This window comes from Rhinichthys klamathensis, unplaced genomic scaffold, assembly GCF_029890125.1.
Source record: "Rhinichthys klamathensis goyatoka isolate OS25496 unplaced genomic scaffold, OSU_Roscu_1.1 h1tg000194l_1, whole genome shotgun sequence".
Lineage (NCBI taxonomy): Eukaryota > Metazoa > Chordata > Actinopteri > Cypriniformes > Leuciscidae > Rhinichthys > Rhinichthys klamathensis.
This window is the reverse complement of record NW_026606720.1, coordinates 374,282-394,036: the sequence shown is the minus strand read 5'-3', so window position 1 is coordinate 394,036 and position 19,755 is coordinate 374,282. Positions and strand designations below refer to the sequence as shown.

Sequence of the window (19,755 nt, the reverse complement as noted above, 5' to 3'; positions counted from 1 at the left end):
TTATTTTTCTCATAACAGCTAAAAGAACTTACTGCGTAATTGTTGGTCATACAGATAAGATATCATCTTTTAAAACTGTAAAAGGTCTACTTTTATTCATGTAGGTAGGCTAAAGTAGGCCTACACTCACAGGCTAACGACAAAACGTTTTCTCGCTCATGTGAGAAACAAACGTTTGGGCATTTCTCAGTGAGAAAATTCATAGCCGAGCGGTAGAACTTACGATTCGATCATCAAGATGACACGGGTTCAAATCCCGATCAAACATGGTCTACTGCAAATTTTATATTTATTAATGCAGAGAGATTTGTCTAGCTCTAAAACTCTGTTACACCATACAGTTTTTTGGTTATATTTATAAAATAAAATTACCATGCATTTCCATTTTACACTAGGAACAATAGTATCCAACAGAACGACGTTGCATCTGTACCAATCGTACGAGGCTACCAATCGTAATTTCAAAAGCAGTTCTGTAAAAAAAGTAATTTTACATATATAGCCTATATATATATATTTTTTTTTTTTTATTAGGCCTATTATTATTATTATTTTGATTCCCTACAACCTAGAGTTTTTAAAAACATGGTTTTAAGTAAAGTGTGATTTGCCAGGAGGGACGGGGATTTCCTTCTGGTCTAAACATCCCTGCTTCTGCTGAATTATTTGAATCCCCACACCCCTCCCTCCACAGTAATCAATGCTATAGGCTACTTCACCAATAGACCATATCAAATATAAAATAGAGATATGCAACAAGCACGTTTAAACAACGACAAACAATAAAATCAAAACCAGCGTTTCAGTTGTTCATTAGTTCAAGTGGCCTTAATGCATGCACGGCTTTTCAAAATTTCACAAAGCGTTTTGAGATTATTTTGAATGAAATATTGAAGTTTATAATTAAGTGTTTTGGCAGACCACGCCGAGTGGCCCTCTCTCTGTCTCCGGGAACAAAAATGAACCGAAAGCCACTTCAGCTCAGTCACTATAAGAAATCGGCTCTGTCTAAAGCCTTTAAATGTCTAAATATTCTGGCTAATAAATGTTATCTGATTATGTAATCCATATGAAAACGAGAGGTACAGAGGAAGTACTCAAACATGTAGCCTGTAAGCGCTTCCCAATGAGAAAATGACAAGGGTGAAAATCTCGCTCTAATTAAATGTAGCAGGCTAAATCGCCCTGAATTAAAATGTAAAAACAGATCAAATAATGTATTTGTCGAAATGTTGTGATATTGTTTCATTTAAGTTCATAATTATTCAATACATGTTATTTAATTTAGCAGCATTACCACGAAGCACCGTGGTTCGATATTTATTTGAATAATAAAAAAAATAAAAAAAACTTAATTCACAAATTGCATGCCTGGTTGAAAGGATCCAAAGATCCCTGTAGACTTTAATATTGAGTTGAACATTTTGTTCATGACAACAAATTAACATGCGTTTTTTCAGATTATATTTAGTTTTGCTTGGAAAAAGCTGGCCCAAACCAGTTTTATTTCATCAATTACTGAAATAATGAAATATTTAGTAATAAACTTTTATGACAGAAATATCACTAGGCTACATGTAACTTAAATCATTTAATTCCTTCATTATCAACACTGTCTAGAATAGCGATTTAAGTGTGAATTGCGACTTCTCTTTGTGTTAAATCAGCCTCAGACTCCGATAGCCGGTGGGGGGTTGGAGGGACAGTTCAGTGCTGTATCGAGCGCGCAGGACAATTATAGGCCTAGGTGTTAATGTTCCTCTTCCATATGGAGAGCGAGGGAGACTAAATAAACTTGTTAAAAAGAGATTCAGCGCGAGAGAGGCAAAGAAAAACGCATGTTTTAATTTAATTATGTTGCTTTGGACAATTTTCGTTTTGTAGGCCTACTGTTTTAATTGTTTAATATAGCTGTCATTTCTTTGGCAATACAAATTTAAAATGTCGCAAGAATAAGATTAGCCTAGTGTTTCTTATTTTGCATCGCAAAAGAAATAAACTCTAAACCCGATGCAACCCTGTTTTAAATTAAAAAAAAACTGTCCCGACACTTTATTTAAACCTTGAAATGTTCGAACTTGGTTTCAAACTTAAATAATTTTAGTGTTCTTTTACATTACACAATAATTTAGCAGACTAAAGACGTGCTTCTTCATTTTCATTTTCTGATGCAATCGGCTGACAATCTTCCTTCATCAGTTTATGTCCTTTGTGCAGCGCTGCGGTTCTGCAGGAATGTAGCAAATTTATGTTGTAATGATAATTAAACAAAACTCTTGACTTTAAATAAGTTAACAGTTATAAACAGTTAGCTATTTCAGCATCAAGAAGGTTAAATATAAACGCTGTTGGCCAACATCGGTTAACAACATGTATGCTACATTGAGATTCGATCTCGGGTCGATTGAAGCTCCTCGAAGCTCGTGTTGTTGCGTTAACCACTGAGCTATCGTCTGTACGTCTGTAAATGTTTTTATTGCAATGTTTTATTTTTTCATTATTTATTCAATTTCATTTCAGTAGCCTAATTTCAGTATTGTGATTATGAATTATTTTAACTACGTTTCACTTGTTGAATTCATCTGCTACCAGCTTTCAATCACTCTGAATCAGTGCGGTGCGGCAGCAGATTACGCATTAGAGAGAATAAACAAACACTTTTCAGAGTCTATGATTGTAGCGCCTCTTGGCGGTAAAAGGCAGAAAATACACCCCACATTTTACCGCCGCGGTGGAACGGCTGATGTGGGCATTGTCATGGCTTGCCTCAACATTTGCGTTTGAATAGCGCGCGTCCTCCGTGGGCGTGTCAGATTAACGCGTAATGAAGTGTAATGAGCTGGGGGAAAAAAATCTGACAGCACTCTCTTTTCATACAGATTACATAAACTGAGAATATTTGTTTTTTATATAAATTACTTCATTGAAAAGAAGAGAATTCAAGCTTCATAAAGAAAAATCTCTCGTGCCTGTATGACAAGTATTTGCAGAGTTAGAGTTAATTTTTCGGACGTGTTTCAGAATGGACTGCACTGACAGAGAGAAGGCAAAACTCGCATCATGTTTATTTTTCTTTATTTGACAAAAAGCACAAAACTTTGTTTTTATTGTGAGTATACAGAAAAATAATAGACAATTAACAGGATCGATTGATGTATAACACTTATATGTACGATCAAAATCAACAGAGTATTTTAACAGAGCAGCCATCAAGTGTTAGACAGTATTCTAGGTTATTACGTGTGGAAGTTGAGAAATCTCAGATTTGAATGTAGGTTCTGCAAGTTCAACATGGGTATAGGTCGAAAGTTGAATGAACGAGTGCTTATGTCCTTTCGATTTCTTACAGGTTGAGTTGTTGTTGCCCATAACACGCTAGCATTTTGCTAATGGACGCTGATTGGTCAGTGAAGGACTGATTACGACCAGAGACACCGCTTAATGGCATCGTGGCATCCGAAGCGGGACCAATGTTAAGGCCATAGGCGGACTGAACTCTCTATATACCATAGACTGTAAAAAAATATTTTTACCCGTGTCAGATGTGTAGTTGATGCCTCGAGAGAAAAGAAAGTGCAAAGCGCAAACGCATAAACATAATAAATACATAGACGCCCTATTGGCCGCTTTGGAACGTTGCTGCGATTGTGTTCTTATTGTGGAAAAAGCATTTTCTGTGATTGACCCGATTTTAGCAATAACAAAGATAACTGATGGATCCTTTATCTATGGTAATACGATATGGTACAACTACAATGCAGTGCAAATAGTAAATATAAGATACAGTGAGTAATAGTAAATAGTTTAGTCAATAAAATAAACAAACAGTATACAGCAAATAAAATAGTAATGAAAAGGCTACATAAAATATAGGCTATATAAAATAAAATGACACAACCCTGTCTATTTTTGTTAAATTTCAGTTTTATTGATCAGTAAGAGACATTATAACAGTATAAGTAGCCTAAAAGGTATAAGAAGTTATACAAGACAAGAAATAAAGTAAACCATTCAGACACAGCAGGATACAACGTTAAAATAGCCAAAATATAAAGTTATGAAACTTCACTTTGCCCTCAGCCAAAACGATTTGCCAGGGAACAAATGATACAATTAATGATACCAAAGATCGCCCGTTAGATATACACAAGACGAATTATATCTCATGTTTAACCACTACTAGAGACATCAGAGCCGGCGGCAAACGTCAGACGCACTAGCCGAGGAAAGGCTGTTCCAGGCGGGGTAGATGAGCGCTGAGCCCTGGTGAAAGACTGGTCCTCACAACTCTTAAACAACTACATTGTCGACTGAAAAACTATTAAAACTACATTTCGTGACACAATAACAGTAGTATTTTTAAATTTCGCGGCTTCTCTCGTCTGTCTATGCGCGAAAGCACCAGTGAATGAAGGATTGCGGTAAAGCAGGTTTCTGGTCGAACGATGTGTATGACGTCATTGACATTTTAAAAGACTTTTTAAAGCAAATAAGTGACTCTAAAAAATCTAACACCCAGTAATGTGTAATTTTGTTGCATCTTCTTTCGAATACAACATTCAAATTACTAGACAAAAAAATTTTATCCTGAGAAAAGTGGATTTTTAGGGGTATTGCTAAATAGACCTCCATTCATTCTGCACTCCGCCTGTGAGCGCCCTCATATGGACCTAGAGTGGAACTGCAACCAGTTCAGACCCCGGAAGTTTAATGTGAGTGGGAGTTCTCCCCATATTAGACATTTTCTGGCTTCCCCCACGCCCTCATTTTACGCCATGGACACACGGAAGACGGCAAAGAAGAGAAACTTCTCTGACGTGGAGCCGAAATGACCTATCACAATGCAATATTTTACAGCACGTCTTTTCAATTAGCATTCAATTTCGAATCACGTTACATGTATTGGGGTGTACAATAGTGATGATGATGATGTGATGTGGAGTACCATTCATTCACATTAATAATTGCATGACAATTTGTAATATTCTTCTTATTATTAGTATGATTTGTATTATTAATGACGCTTATTGTTATTTAGAAGAAGAATGTCATTATTATTATTATTATTTGTATTATTATTATTATTTAAAAGAAGAAGAATGTATTTTTTTTATTATTTTGTCAGTCTGAATTATTTTTTGGTCATTGAAAGCCTTTCGTTACCGAACCCAGTCCGTGCGCACCTGCCGGGGATAAACCCTGAAACGTCAGGGTAAAGCGCACAGGCTCGCAACTGAAGGAATACATAAATGCTTTGGTAAAGTCACACAAATTAAACATTGAAGTCCATGTTGCACAAAAATAAACACTGAAGTTAATAATTACTATGTTGTTGTTTTTTTGTTTTACAGTGGATCATAATATATCATATCTTTTAGTTTGTCAGTGCGTTTTGTGGTGTTAGCAATTGTTTTTCTGGGCATTTTCCGCACTAACTCAAAACGTGCGTACACCACCTCCTGAGCTGGCGTAGGATTTGAGCGTGCCGTACGCCAACGTCCATATTGATAAATCTCAAAGTCACCGTGGTTTTGGGTGTACGCTGGAAATTTGGTGTACGCACTTTTGATAAATGAGGGCCATTATGCACTCTGTCTGAGATGCCTCTCTCCCGGTGTCTTTCTGCTTTCTTCGTCGCTGTATCTCGTCACCGCGTCCAATACACTCCCAACACCACAAAAATCATTATTCAGTCGACGCTCCATGATGGAGATTGTCAAATATAACGTTGGAGAAAGTACGTGCATTGAAACAAACTCCGTGTAGCAAAACAATGACGCATCTGTGTGCGCTGTGCGTAAAATGATGAAGAGCGCACGAGAGGAGGGACTTGTTTTAGACTGCTCTGTTTACGTAAACTAAGCAAACTGTCATTCACTGTAATCGTGTTTTAGTTGGTTAAAGTTCCCATCCATCAAAACTTTGCTAACCCATCATTGGATGGATTGTATCCAGTCATAAACCCTGGTGTGAGAGTGACAGGTTGAGCAGCCTGTAGTTGCGCTCCCTACATATTTTGGTCATTTTTAGAGCCTGTGATTGAAGGAGAGAAAGATGGAAGGACTCATTTTATCGTCAACAGTCTAAACTACGGGGGAGAGATTGTTTTTGAACATTGGAATACAGATTAGAATTGTTATTTCATCGAAAGTGAACATGATGGATTACTCTAACTGGAAGCGCTCATGAAAACAAAGGAGGATATTTCATTTTTTCCCCTATTTTTTCGTTGTGTTGTATTAAAAAGTGGGATGCATTTTGAAGAGTAGACCCTTACATTGAAATGTATGCTGGTGTTTCTTGGATTCGTCCGAACTGATCTGAACCATAGGAGATGAAAGATAAGTATTGCCGTTCATTTTGTTCATATTTACAGGGTCAGTCTGTCAGCATTTCATTTAACCCTTTCCTCACTGGTGTATTGATTGCAAAAACAAGTCCAGAACATGATTCTTGAGTGTTTTAGCTTTCAAATGATGCATAGTTTATGATAGTTGATTGAATATTTGTTATAAAACAAGGGTAATAAAATTATAAACACGCCCCCACGGCCCACCCACGTCCCCCTGCTGGTTAAGAGGTTAAAAGTCAGCATCTCAGCTAAACAACTAAAGCAAACACTAATCTCTATAATGGTTATAACCTCAAACCAAACATTTTCAATTAAACATCTCAACAACATCTTCTGTAGATGTATGACTGAAATAAAGCCATACTGGTTAATAATATGTGTAATAATGTGTAATAGCTGGAAGTCAGTAGTAGTTCTTGTGTTTCTCACTTTTATGTTCTTGTGTTCCTCTTTCCTTCAGGGATTCTGCTTGTTAACAGCAGGTGTTCATCACTAATGCTCAACAATCACTTACATATTCCTTTAATTATCTCACTCCAACACTGCGTCAATGTTACTTTTTACTCTCTGTAGTGTCGATTTTCCTGTGGGGTTGAGAGGGTTAACCGTGTAAGTTAAAAATACACACAAACTAAATGTACTTCAAAGTGTAAATTGCAGGTAAAATTTTTCACGAAGATAATGCAATGTGCTTACTAAACATGAAGATAAGAACCGGCCACCATTGTTTTGTTATGTTTTTTATAACAAAATGCTGAATATAATATGAAAAGTTGGTGCGTTTTACAGTGGTTTTAAGCACGCCCCCTCCCTTCCACTAGGCTGGGCTTGACGTCATAAAAGGTACTCCAAGCTTTTACTGTCTATGCCCCAGGCCTGGAGTTACGTTATATTGGAGACCTAGCTAACAAAAATGGTTAACTATTGTGTTTGTGCGGGATGTACGAATACATCAAAAACGGGGGAGAGGCTCCACAAGTTCCCCAAAGAAAAAAACGGCTGATTCGTGCCTGTAAGTGTTAGCATAACTTACCCGAGGTAGAGCTTAGATTGGGCCCAAAAAAATCCAGCAAGACCCTACCCGAGCCCGCTGTGTCCCGGCCCTGCCCGACACATTAACTGTAATTATGAGCCCGAGCCCGGTTTAAACACGACTATTTTTTAATACATGGGTCGTTATAACTGACGTTCTCAACTACTTTCTATATTTTTTTCTCCCGCCCGCAACATTTATGTTTTGTCCTGCTCCCACCCGCAAAAATACTTTTTCTCTGTACCTCCAAATACTTTCAAGTTAGCCTACGTGTCGCCACCATACACATCAACATACATGCTCCTGATCAATTATTTGTTATAAAGCATTAACACACAAACCACTGTTATAACATAAAAGCAAGCGGGCTACTGCGTGCATGGTTTGGCATGACTGTGTGCAAAGTGCGCTCCCATTGTAATTCCTAAAAAGCTGACATCATCAGTTCATCGCGATCTCACACATCTCTGTTATTATCAATGAAGCTTTCATAATATATACACTGTGTATGTTACAACTAGAGAATTTGCCAGCATACAAAATTCAGCACTGAACAAAAAGTCAGTTTTGAGTGGTAAGGGGAGTCCATTGTAAATGCTTCTGATTGGCCATTATTGCGTTCAAGAAATCAACACATATGTCTGTGATTGGCTACATCGCTCAACGCTGCAGACATGTTAGAAATAGAAACTCTGCCTGTAAACCGTTTCTATTTTGTTTTAGTTGTTCTTATTGCTTTTCTGCAACAGATGAATAAAAATGTATTCGTTTTTATGTTTTAATCATCTAGTGTGCGGGAGTCCCGCGAATCGTTTTATTTTCCCTCAACCGGCACACACAGAGTGAGTGCATTACCGCCCGTGCTCCCTTTTATGACGTCATCACCCAGTTACGGTAAAAAACATGCTACCTTTGAAGAAACCCCAATAAATGTTATTTTAACGCATTTTAAGACAGACATTTTTACATATATACACATTGAGCACTTTAATTTACCCATTAATTGGTTGTGGTGGTTAACCTGCAATTTACACTTTAACAGTAATAAACTGTAAGTTATAAAACAGGTATATATTTTTATACCTGCAAGTGAAATTAGTTAACTCGAGTTTTAATTTAGTGCATGATATTTTTACAGTAACGTACTGTAGGTTACAGTAAAGAACGGTAAAATTATCAGTGAAAAAAAAAAGCCTGGTAAGGTCTAATGCTGCGTTCACGCCAAACGCGAATAAAGCGTCAAATTCGTGTCTATCGCGTCTAGTTGGACGCTTGAACATTTTTAATCCATTCACACTTCCAGAGGGAATAGGACGCGTGTAAAAAGCACAAGTTTGAAGTGAAATTGACGCACACCTGAGGCGAAATCCGCTTCTTGTGGGAGGAGCAAGTGCTAGACGGTTGCCTTTTTTCAAGATGGCTGATGTTGATTGAGCATTCATCGAGAGAGTCACCACTCTGTATTTGCTCTGGAGAGCAGAACAGAGGCGTAGGGGTCATCGTTCACCGTACTTGGGCATACCAGACCCTCCGGAGGCGTACCCAGTTTGGCAAGTTTCACCAAGATGTGGGAGTCAAGAGCCCAACTAAAACAAACACCAAATAAAATTACGGTTTTCTCCTTCAGTGATTTTGCTTGTTAACATCTGGGGTCTTTAATAATGCTCAATCATCACTAAATTATTCACTTAATTATCTCATTAACTTTAACACTCAGCTTAGAGTTTAATTGGGTCACTTAAAATTACTTAATTCCATGATGTTGAATATTACATGAACAAATTATGTTTGTTTAACGTTACCCAGTTATGTAAGAACCTGTTGAGATAAAAAAGTTAATTAAAGCCAATTTTTTTAAAGTGTACTTTAAAATAATATGCTCTAGCTTATACACAGCAAAATCCCCAGTGTTAAATCAACACTGCCCAGAGTACATATGGTCCCACTCTACAGAGTGCTAAAGTAACACTGAAGCAGTGTTAAAGTTAATGAGATAATTAAGTGACTAATTGGGTGATGATTGAGTATTAGTTATAAACACCTGCTGTTAACAAGCAGAATCACTGGCTGCGTTTACACTTGGCATTAACATGCGATCACCGTGATCCGATCAAGCAGATCTGATCATTAGCCAATCAGGACATGGTGCGTTTATATTTGTTCACATTAAGCAGCCTCTGTATCTGGATAACCGATCGGATTTCTGTTTCCGCATAATATTTAAATCAGGTCTGTGGCACGACACCAGATTAATAGTAAAGATGATACAAATTAAACAACATCCCAATTGCTTTCACTCACTCACTTTACTTTCATATGCAATCTCCATTAATTCGATCAAATTATATTTTTTGAAAGAAGGAATACTTCCAGAGTTGATCTTACAAAAATAACTGGGTTAATCATGTTAAACAAGTCACATCATCGATCATCTGGGTTTAAGGTTGCGTGCAATGACTATATTGACAGAAATGGGAGATTGATAAACATGCTGAAACAATAAAAACATTCAACATTTAAAACATTTACAAAATTCCGATTCCGATTAATCCTCTGGCAAGTGCAGCTCTTCATTAAGATCAATCATGACTGACTGTGAGTGTACAGGCGATCGCCTCGTTCAGATAATGTTGCACAATTAAAATGAAAAATGACACACATAAATAAACTGTTTTAAAGATTGATGTTTATTGTTCAAATAAGTTTAATTTCGTGTCTAAACTGCGTCTGGCCATTACTTTCTGACAGTCACGCGGGGAGACTGGGCGGGGATTTAAATCACGTTCACCTGTGAATGCAGACACGATGGCTGGATTGCGTTTACATTACACTGAGATCCGATCACAATGCGTCCTCGACTACCTCCGAACCGTGACACGCTGATAGGATAACATTCCGATCAGATGTGCGTTTACACTTGTCTTTTCAATGTGTATGTGGACAACATCCAGATACAGGTCGCATGTTAATGCCAAGTGTAAACGCAGCCACTGAAGGAAAGAGAAACACAAGAACTACAACTGACTTTCAGTCACAGCCTTAGATTAAATCAGATGAAGATAAAAAGAAGACATTAAATATCTGAAGATCTCAGCAGAGGAGGATTAAACAACTCCACAAACAGCATTACCAGCTTTATTTATTACTAACCATACTGACTTTATTTCTGTCAGACGTCTATGAACGGAGGTTTAGATGTCAATGTTTTAAAATGTTTGGTCACCATTATTGTGATCAGTCTTTCCTTTAGTTGAGCAGTTTGACTCTTGGAATTTTAAGTGCAATTTTGGTCTTTGTAACAGTGTTTACCAAAGCACATAATTTGTTACAAAGGAAACAATAGACAAAGGTGTTCAAGTGTAGTAGTTTTCATAATAAAGTAATAGAATGGTTCTCTAATCTTATCCCTGACCAAAAGTTGTAATTTGTTTTTAATAAATAACTTTCACTTTTCTTGACACAGAGCAGACATTCTGAATTTTTAAATACATTGCAGACAGTTTTTGAAAATTACACTTTTTTTTTGAAACAAACAGACATCAAGAATCAGCATATGAATCTCAACAATGGTGAAATGCTTCATGCTACAATGCATGCTGGGAGCCAAGAGTTTTAAACTATGGTGCCTCCCAGAATGCATTGCGGCAAAAAGCATGTCACCATTGTTGAGATTCATATGTGGATTCTTGATGTATGTGTGTGTGTGTGTGTCCAAAGATTACTTTCCCAATATAAAAAAAAATCAGCTTGATGTCCGATCTGTATAAACAAAATAATGTTGTTGAAAACAAACTATTAATAACATATTACAACTTTTGGTCATTTTTTGTTCTTTATTATGTTGTAAACTATAGGCCTATCTCCAGACCACTTTTGTTTTTGGCTTTTTTTGCAACAAATTATGTGTTTTGGTAAACACTGTTACAAAGACCATACATTCACATAAGAAGTCAAGAGTCAAATTGCCCAACTAAAGGACACACTGTTCACCATAATGGTGTTTTTTAAATGGTGACTTTAAACCATCAACACCTAAACCTCTGTTAATTCTCAATAAAAACTTCTGTAGACGTCTGACAGAAATAAAGTCAGTCTGGTTAGTAACAAGTGAAGCTGGTAATGCTGTTTGTGGAGTTGTTTAATCCTCCTCTGCTGAGATCTTCACAGATTTAATGTCTTCTTTTTATCTTCATTTGATTTAATCTAAGGCCTTGTTCACATGGACACGGTTATTTTTATAACCGGAGTTTTTCCTCCAGCGTTTTAAAAAAAAATCCCGTCCACACATGCTCGGTCTCCGTCTACATGAAAACGCAAAAACACGCTATTAAGCGTGTTTTTTGCGGTCAAAAGCATGCCACGCCAGCAGGCGGCGATTAACCGTAAAACAAATCAGAAGCCTAACAAAAAGTTATTACCGGTTCCGGTTGGCATAAATCTGACGTCAAACACAGCGGATAACGGCGCACACTCTGACGTTGCAAGGCAAAAACCCCGGTTTCACTGTCTACACCAGTGGTTCCCAAACCTGTCCTCACGGCACCCCAACACTGCACGTTTTCTTTATCTCCCTAATCAAACACACCTGATTCAACTCATCAGCTCATTAACCCATGTGATAATGAGCTGATGAGTTGAATCAGGTGTGTTTGATTAGGGAGATAAAGAAAACGTGCAGTGTTGGGGTGCCGTGAGGACAGGTTTGGGAACCACTGGTCTACACGACAACACTGTAACTGGCGTTTCTGAAAATCCTCACCCTGGCAGGGGTTTTCAAAAATGTTCGGTTTCAGTGCGTTTCCGTGTGGACGAACGGCCGAACCGCGTAAAAAAAGTCACCGTTATAAAAATACCCGTGTCCGTGTGGACAGGGCCTAAGGCTGTGATTAAAAGTCAGTTGTAGTTCTTGTGTTTTTCTTTCCTTCAGTGATTCTGCTTGTTAACAGCAGGTGTTCACCACTAATACTCAATCATCACTTAATTAATCACTTAATTATCTCATTAACTTTAACATTGCTTCAGTGTTACTTTAACACTCTGTAGAGTGGGACCATATGTGCTCTGAGCAGAGTTGATTTAACACTGGGGATTTTGCTGTGTAGCTAATAGTGTTGTCTCCTTATGATTAATGCCTTACATGTGATTCTAATGAAAAAAGACAATACATCTTACAGACAAAATAAATCAATAAAATTGTAAATATTTAATGAGGTTACAATTGCTAGACTTTTACAGACAGCTATTCAGCAAAGTTATTCACTGAAAGATCTGGGTTTCAAGATTTGAGGATTTTAATTTCCAATAATTAATACTATAATGTGACCAAATTTTATATAATGAAGTGCTCATTTGCATATTACTTTGCATTTTTTAAATAGACTGAGATGTTTTTTTTTTTTTTTTACATTCTCAAGAGAGCTTTTTAAAGGTCTTGCAAGTGTTCACAAACAAGACAATTAGCATGAGGATAGCCTCCGTATATCACCAGATCAACCTTTCACAACACTGTCAAACTAACAAAAAGAGATTGTGGTAAGATTCTAATTATTTCTTTGGTTGCGTCTTTGAAGAACCAGCCTATGCTACCTTTAGAGTACTGAATATTTCCGCTTATATAACAGCACTGAAGAGCTGACTATCTGAATGATTATTATTTTTAAATTATCCAACTTTTAATTTCAAATGATCTAATTTGTATTATGATGTGCATAATGATATCACTATCACAAGACTCTGTATATCATTCCAGATGCAGCCTCCACTAGAGAATGAATCCATTGTCTTAGTGTTTACACTCTCTGGACTAAATGAAACAATGGGGAAAAGATTTGTGTTTTTTTCATTGACTGCATTGTATTATCCATTAATTGTGTTGTGTAATGTAACCATAATTTACACTCTAACCTCGCATAAGAAGCTTCATGAGCCGATGTATGTCTTTATATGTAATCTGTGTGTAAATGGACTTTTTGGCACTGCTGGATTCTATCCTAAATTCATGTATGATTTATTATCCCATGATCATGTGATTTCTTATGCTGGATGCTTGATTCAGATATTTGTAATTTATTCTTCTGTTTTGTGTGACTTTTCAACATTAACAGTGATGGCATATGACAGATTTGTGGCAATATGTAGACCACTGGAGTATCATTCAATAATGACCAATCAGAGGGTTCTTGAATGTATCCTTTTCTGTTGGCTTTCTCCATTTTTTTGCGCTTGTGTTGTAATTGTATTAACATCAAAACTAACATTATGTGGCTCTAGTATTGAAAAGCTATATTGTGAAAATTGGTCAGTTGTTAAACTTTCCTGTTTTTCTACAACAGTAAATAATGTGATTGGGTATGTAATCATTTTTATATATGTTGGACATGCAATATTGATATTTTGCTCATACATTTACTTGGTTAAAAAATGCAGAAAGTCAATAGAGGGCAGGCACAAATTCATGCAAACATGTGTACCACATCTTCTTGCATTGCTCAATGTAACTGGTGCTTTGCTGTTTGATGTACTGTACACTCGTTATGGTTCAAAGAGTTTGCCACAAGATTTGCGTAATTTCATGGCCCTGGAATTCTTACTCATACCACCCATTTTAAATCCCCTCATTTATGGACTAAATCTGACAAGACTACGGAAGGAAGTCATGAGACTTTTTTAAAAAAAAAGAAGTTGAAATATCTGATTGAATATTACTTGATCACAAACAAAGATTTTATTATCCTAGACATTTCTAACACTATGGAAATTGTTTTATTGAATTGGACAACATAAAAAATGTGATTGCTAGGTTTTCTTTTCAGCCATATTACAATAATTTGCCATAAAAAATTTTTTTATATGAAAACATTAAATGAAGCAGGCTTATACTGTGTGTGAGTGTGAATTTCAAATGTTCACGATTTGTGTGTTTCTTTGATGTAATTTAACCATCATACACTGATGATAATGCATTTAAAAATGACTAATAATGATTTGACATTAATTTGAAAATTTACTTTTTAAAGAATGTTTCATTTGCATTTTAAAAGAATTTTTTTTTTTTTTTTTTACAATTATTTTTCAATAGGGTCAGTTTACATTGCATGATAGTCTGACAAAAAAAAAAAAAAAACTATAGTCCATGAACCAATAATTTAGGATGTGATGAATGAGAGGTAAGCTAAATTAACAGACTAAAAGGGTCCTAAATGTAAATTATTTTCGTCCTAAATGTAAATTATTTAATTCAATGAATTTTACAATAACAACAAAACCTTGAGATCAGAGTGTTAGTCCATTTTCCATAACTTTGGCATTGATGAGTTTGGTTGATTTGTTTTTGTGGCAGAGTAGTAAAAGCGTAGGCAAGGGTAGATACACAGCAAAATCCAGAATTATAACAGCCAGATGATCAAATAGAAAAGGTGATCTGATGGTGTTAGTTGTGTTACACAATCATTTTTTCACAATCATTTGACCTGAATCACTGAACTCACGAGTTAGGATTACATTGTTAATTAGCAGCACTGTCCTTGTACAGCATAAGTTTTTTAACTTATACAATGTAAACCAAATAATTTCTTAAAAGTTGTTCTTATATAAATAAATAAACGTTTTTTGTTCTTTTTTAGACACACTGACATCACAAATCAGCCTGTGAATCTCAACAATGATGACAATTATAAAGCATGTTGCAGTGCATTCTGGGTGTCACCAATCAAAACTCATTCATGGCTCCCATCATGTATTGCTGCTTGAATAAATAATGAGCTTATGTTCTGAGGTGATCTGTTTGTTACCATTGCTGAGATTCAAACGCTAATTCTTGATGTCTGTGTGTGCCTTTATAAAAAAGATTTTGGTAAATGATTTGATATTTTGGATTTCATTGAAAAGGCTAAAAATGGTATGCTCTACAAGGACAGTGCTCCTATAAAGTAAACTTAACCTTAAAAAAAAACAATTCTTAATGAGTTCAGTGATTCAGGTCAAATAATGATTATGTTTAAACACAACATTATCAGATCAACTTTTTTTTTTGATCATCAGAATTTTATAACTGAATTCCAGTACCCAAACAAAATCTAATGTTAAAAATGTAATGGTCAAGAGTCCAACTAAACCAAACACAGATGACCATAACGGTGACTTGATTTCATTTTTCTCCTTCGGTGATTCTGCTGGTTAACATCAGGTGTCTCCAATAATGCTCAATCATCACGCAATTAATCACTTAATTATCTCATTTACTTTAACATTGCTTCAGTGTTACTTATAACACTCTGAGGCCCTGTTTACACAAGAACGATTCCGGGTGAAAACGTAAAAATATTTTATCGAATGTGCCTTTCGTTTACACGGCGATGGCGTTTTGGGGGCTTAAAAACGCAAAAAAGTGAAACCACCCTCCAGAGTGGAAATCTTAAAAACGCTCCACCGTCGTGTTCCCGTCTAAAGGGTAAAAACCAAGGGGGTAATCCATCGACCGGAAGTTGAAGCCGGCCGGGTGCCGCCATGTTGTAGCAGAACTTCACTTTCGTTAGCATTTCCATTGACTCCCATTCATTTTGGCGTCACTTTGACAGCAAATAGCTTTACATCTGAGGCGTTTAAAGACTCCTTTTGTCCATTATTTATTTCTAAAGAAACACGACAATGTATAAAGGGCTCCATTACCTTCTATGTTACATTATGGCCCCGTAGAAACAGATTTAGTAAAAATAGGCTAACGATTGTGTCATAACCACTCGACTCTCTGTCGCGCTGTACAGAAATTACCGTACAGACAGGAGGAGAAGCTCGCAGGCAATCGGGGGGACGTCCCGTCAAGGGAGAAGCCCATAGATAATGAGTCCATAAAAGCAACGGAATACTTACTCCTGCTCACTCACGCCAAAGAACTCTTTGCTCAAGTTCCCCGTCTCTGCAAGATTAACGTTGGCAATTTTCACACAGCTACTAGAAGATTAACGTCTGTCAGACAGGTTGCTCACGTCATCAAGCTTAGTTTGAGTTGGTTTGAGTCTGCGCGTCAGGAACGGAAGTGCTCAAAAATCGCTAAAAATGGGCTTCAACTCTCTCAACTGAGTTCCAATGAGATGGCTCTGTCCACTTCTTATACTGTCTATGGTAAAAACGCAAAAGTAAGGCACATATCTGCTCACGGTGGCTTTCGTCGCGTATGCTTCACATTGCCACCTAGCCACCTGGAGTGCATACTACATCGAATTTCACACACTTTTGCGTCACCATATACCAGCTCGTTCTCATCCCAAGGCATCATACAGGTGACACTTTTGACATTTCGTCAAAATCCGACACACATGGCATCCTTTAGCGTCAATATGAGACACAGAACCCAAGGGGTCATACAGGTGACGCTTTTGACATTTCGTCTAAATCCGACGCACATGGCATCCTTTAGCGTCAATATGAGACGCAGATCCCAAGGCGTCATAACCGTAACCCTACCCCAGACCTAAACCTACCCATAACAGTGCGTGTTATATTGACGCTAAAGGGTGCCATGTGCGTCGTATTTAGACGAAATGTCATATGGCGTCACCTATATGACGCCATAGGATGAGAATGTGTTGCATATACACACAGATTTCCCAACCATAACGCTCGTCTAAACGCAGAATAAAAAGTGAAAATGCAACGCCATTTTTGCGTTTTCTCTTCAGATCGTTTCCGTGTAAACATAGCCTGAGTGTGGATTTTATAAACACTGAGCATTGTTCATTTAACACTTGGGGTTTTGCTTTGTATAGTGCTGGAGATTGAACAGTTAAAGTGATATCCTAAGTGCATCCCAAGATTATGTAATACTTCTTAGATTATGCATCCCTAAGAAGTATGCAATACATACATCTGTTCGAAATCGTTTGACATTTTACAAGATGCAAATGATGCAAGGAATAACAATTAAGCATAATCAAATCAACATGCATTTTGAGTCATAAATAACAACAGCAGCAGAAGCAGCAGCAGCAGGAAGACAACCTTGCTTTGATGTTACAGACAAGCATACCTGTTCGACCATAGACAAATATATATAATTGCATGCAGCATGCATGCTTAAGGTGATTGCTGCGAGTTATTTTCATCTATATCAGCCTGCAACGTTATATCCTTTGTTAAAATCACACATAGTGCACGTTTTAAATAAATAAGTGTGAGCCATATTGGGACATGTGGCTCAGGCACATAGCAGGTCTACACTAGCCAAGATACACATAAGTCAAGCCTCAAGATGTTAAGCCATTCAGCAAAGCAGGCAAAGGCACACATATAGCAAACATGCTATAGATTATAGCTATCCAGATTATCCAATCTCCATGCTTTAAAAGGTCTTGTAAAAATGAGATTCCCTGTTTTTCAGGAGATTCCCTGATGATCGTCATTTCCAAAGAAACCCAGTGTTGTTTCATAATATGAAACAACACTGGGTTTTGTTTCAGTGTCATATTATGACACTGAAGCTTCCAAGCGGGTTTGAGTTCACAGTGCAATTTCTCATGAAGGTCCATGCCGGAGCGCGTATTAAATTTGTGCATGCTTTGTGGCGCTCTCGTGAACTCACGTCAGAGGCCCACATGGAAGAAAATAAACCGTTGAATAAAATAGTTGTTTTGGGGGGGGTTTTGCGCACAAAAAGTATTCTTTTCGCTTGATAAACCTAAGGTTGAGCCTAGGGCTGTTTTCGACTAAGGATTTTCATAGTCGAATCTGATTCGTTAGATTTTGCTAGATTTTGATTCTGATAGTCGAACCTTTTTAGATAGCACCTAGACGTTCGGTTGAATAACTGTTCGTCTGTTATAGGACAACTCGCTCTACGTTTATTTAAAATGAACAGCAAGACAACTAGAAGTGAATGTGCTTTCCATTAAATGAATCCTTAACACAAAAAAAACGTTGCAATGAACGTGCGTTGTTTTAAATAAATCACACACAGTAAACAAAACCTTAACAAAAAAACTTTGCAATGAAATTTGCAATTTAGACGCGCAAACTGCGTGCCGGTGCGGTGAGACGTAGCCTACATGCTCGGGCAGATTCGGCTTGAAGTCGTTCATCCTCGGATGCGGCGTCGCGCGCGCTGTTACAAAAAAAGATGTGCACACAGCCAAGCGAAATGGGGTCTTGCCGGTCTTGCGCACCCAACGCATTTTTTTGCCGTCCGCACCTTCGCGCTCTTGCTGACGCATCGAGTATAAACAAGGCTTTACTCCGTGTCAGAGCGCGCTCTGATCGGTAAAGGTGCACAGACCTCTCCCCAATCATCTCAGCCTCCGATCGCACCACTAACTCCGCCTCTGTTTCCCTCGTAAGATGATATTAGTATTTAAACATTCTCTATGATAAAAATGTTTGTAAAAAATATTTTAATAGCACGGTTTTGGCGGTTATAGAGTTCTAATGACGGTGTTCAACTATAACCATCGGTCTCACGGTTATATAATAATGTCACACCCCTCATAACACTTGCCTACTATTCGACTATGAGGTTCATAGTCGAATCAGACCTCTCCGAATCGAATCCTCGAATCCTCGACTATTAGAAGTCAGCCCTAGTTGAGCCACTGTAGTATTATAGAACTAAGGGGTTCTTATTCTACTTTTATGATATGACAATCTTACATTTGGGAGCATTTTAGCAAGAACATACCTTTTTGAAATAATGGTGAACCAGCATACTGTATAGGCTTTTTAAAAATTACAGGGTACATATCTATGCATTTATAAAGTAATCTTTTTAACAAAAGTGCACTGAAAACGAAAACGATTGCAACTTTTGCTTAAATATTTGGGAAAGATACTCTTGTTTCATGCAGTGGTACTTGTTACCCTCTTGTTCCATGTAGTAACAGGGTAAGTGTGACATTGCGGGCTGTAAATTAAAGTGGTGCTTGTTACCCTCTTGTTCCATGTAGTTACAGGGTAAGTGTGACATTGCGGGCCGTAAATTAAAGTGGTTCTCGTTACCCTCTTTGTTCCATGTAGTTACAGGGTAAGTGTTACATTGCGTTTCTAAGGGGTAAATTAAACATTGCGTTTCATTGGCTGTAAATTAAAGTGGTGCTTGTTACCCTCTTGTTCCATGTAGTTACAGGGTAAGTGTGACATTGCGGGCTGTAAATTAAAGTGGTGCTTGTTACCCTCTTGTTCCATGTAGTTACAGGGTAAGTGTGACATTGCGGGCTGTAAATTAAAGTGGTGCTTGTTACCCTCTTGTTCCATGTAGTTACAGGGTAAGTGTGACATTGCGGGCCGTAAATTAAAGTGGTTCTCGTTACCCTCTTTGTTCCATGTAGTTACAGGGTAAGTGTTACATTGCGTTTCTAAGGGGTAAATTAAACACTGCGTTTCATTG

General features: G+C 37.3%; 1 protein-coding gene across 1 annotated transcript; it reads left to right on the top strand.

Annotated features, from left to right (window-relative positions):
- Positions 1–13,134: 13,134 nt before the first annotated feature.
- LOC130095953 (olfactory receptor 6N1-like) lies at positions 13,135–14,055 on the top strand. Its single transcript, XM_056262561.1, has one exon. The coding sequence runs from the start codon at positions 13,135–13,137 to the stop codon at positions 14,053–14,055; it is 921 nt and encodes a 306-aa protein (XP_056118536.1).
- Positions 14,056–19,755: the final 5,700 nt, after the last annotated feature.

Bases quoted from the DNA above. Each gene is read 5' to 3' on its own strand.
- LOC130095953 (XM_056262561.1), top strand. From the start codon at position 13,135: ATGCAGCCTCCACTAGAGAATGAATCCATTGTCTTAGTGTTTACACTC.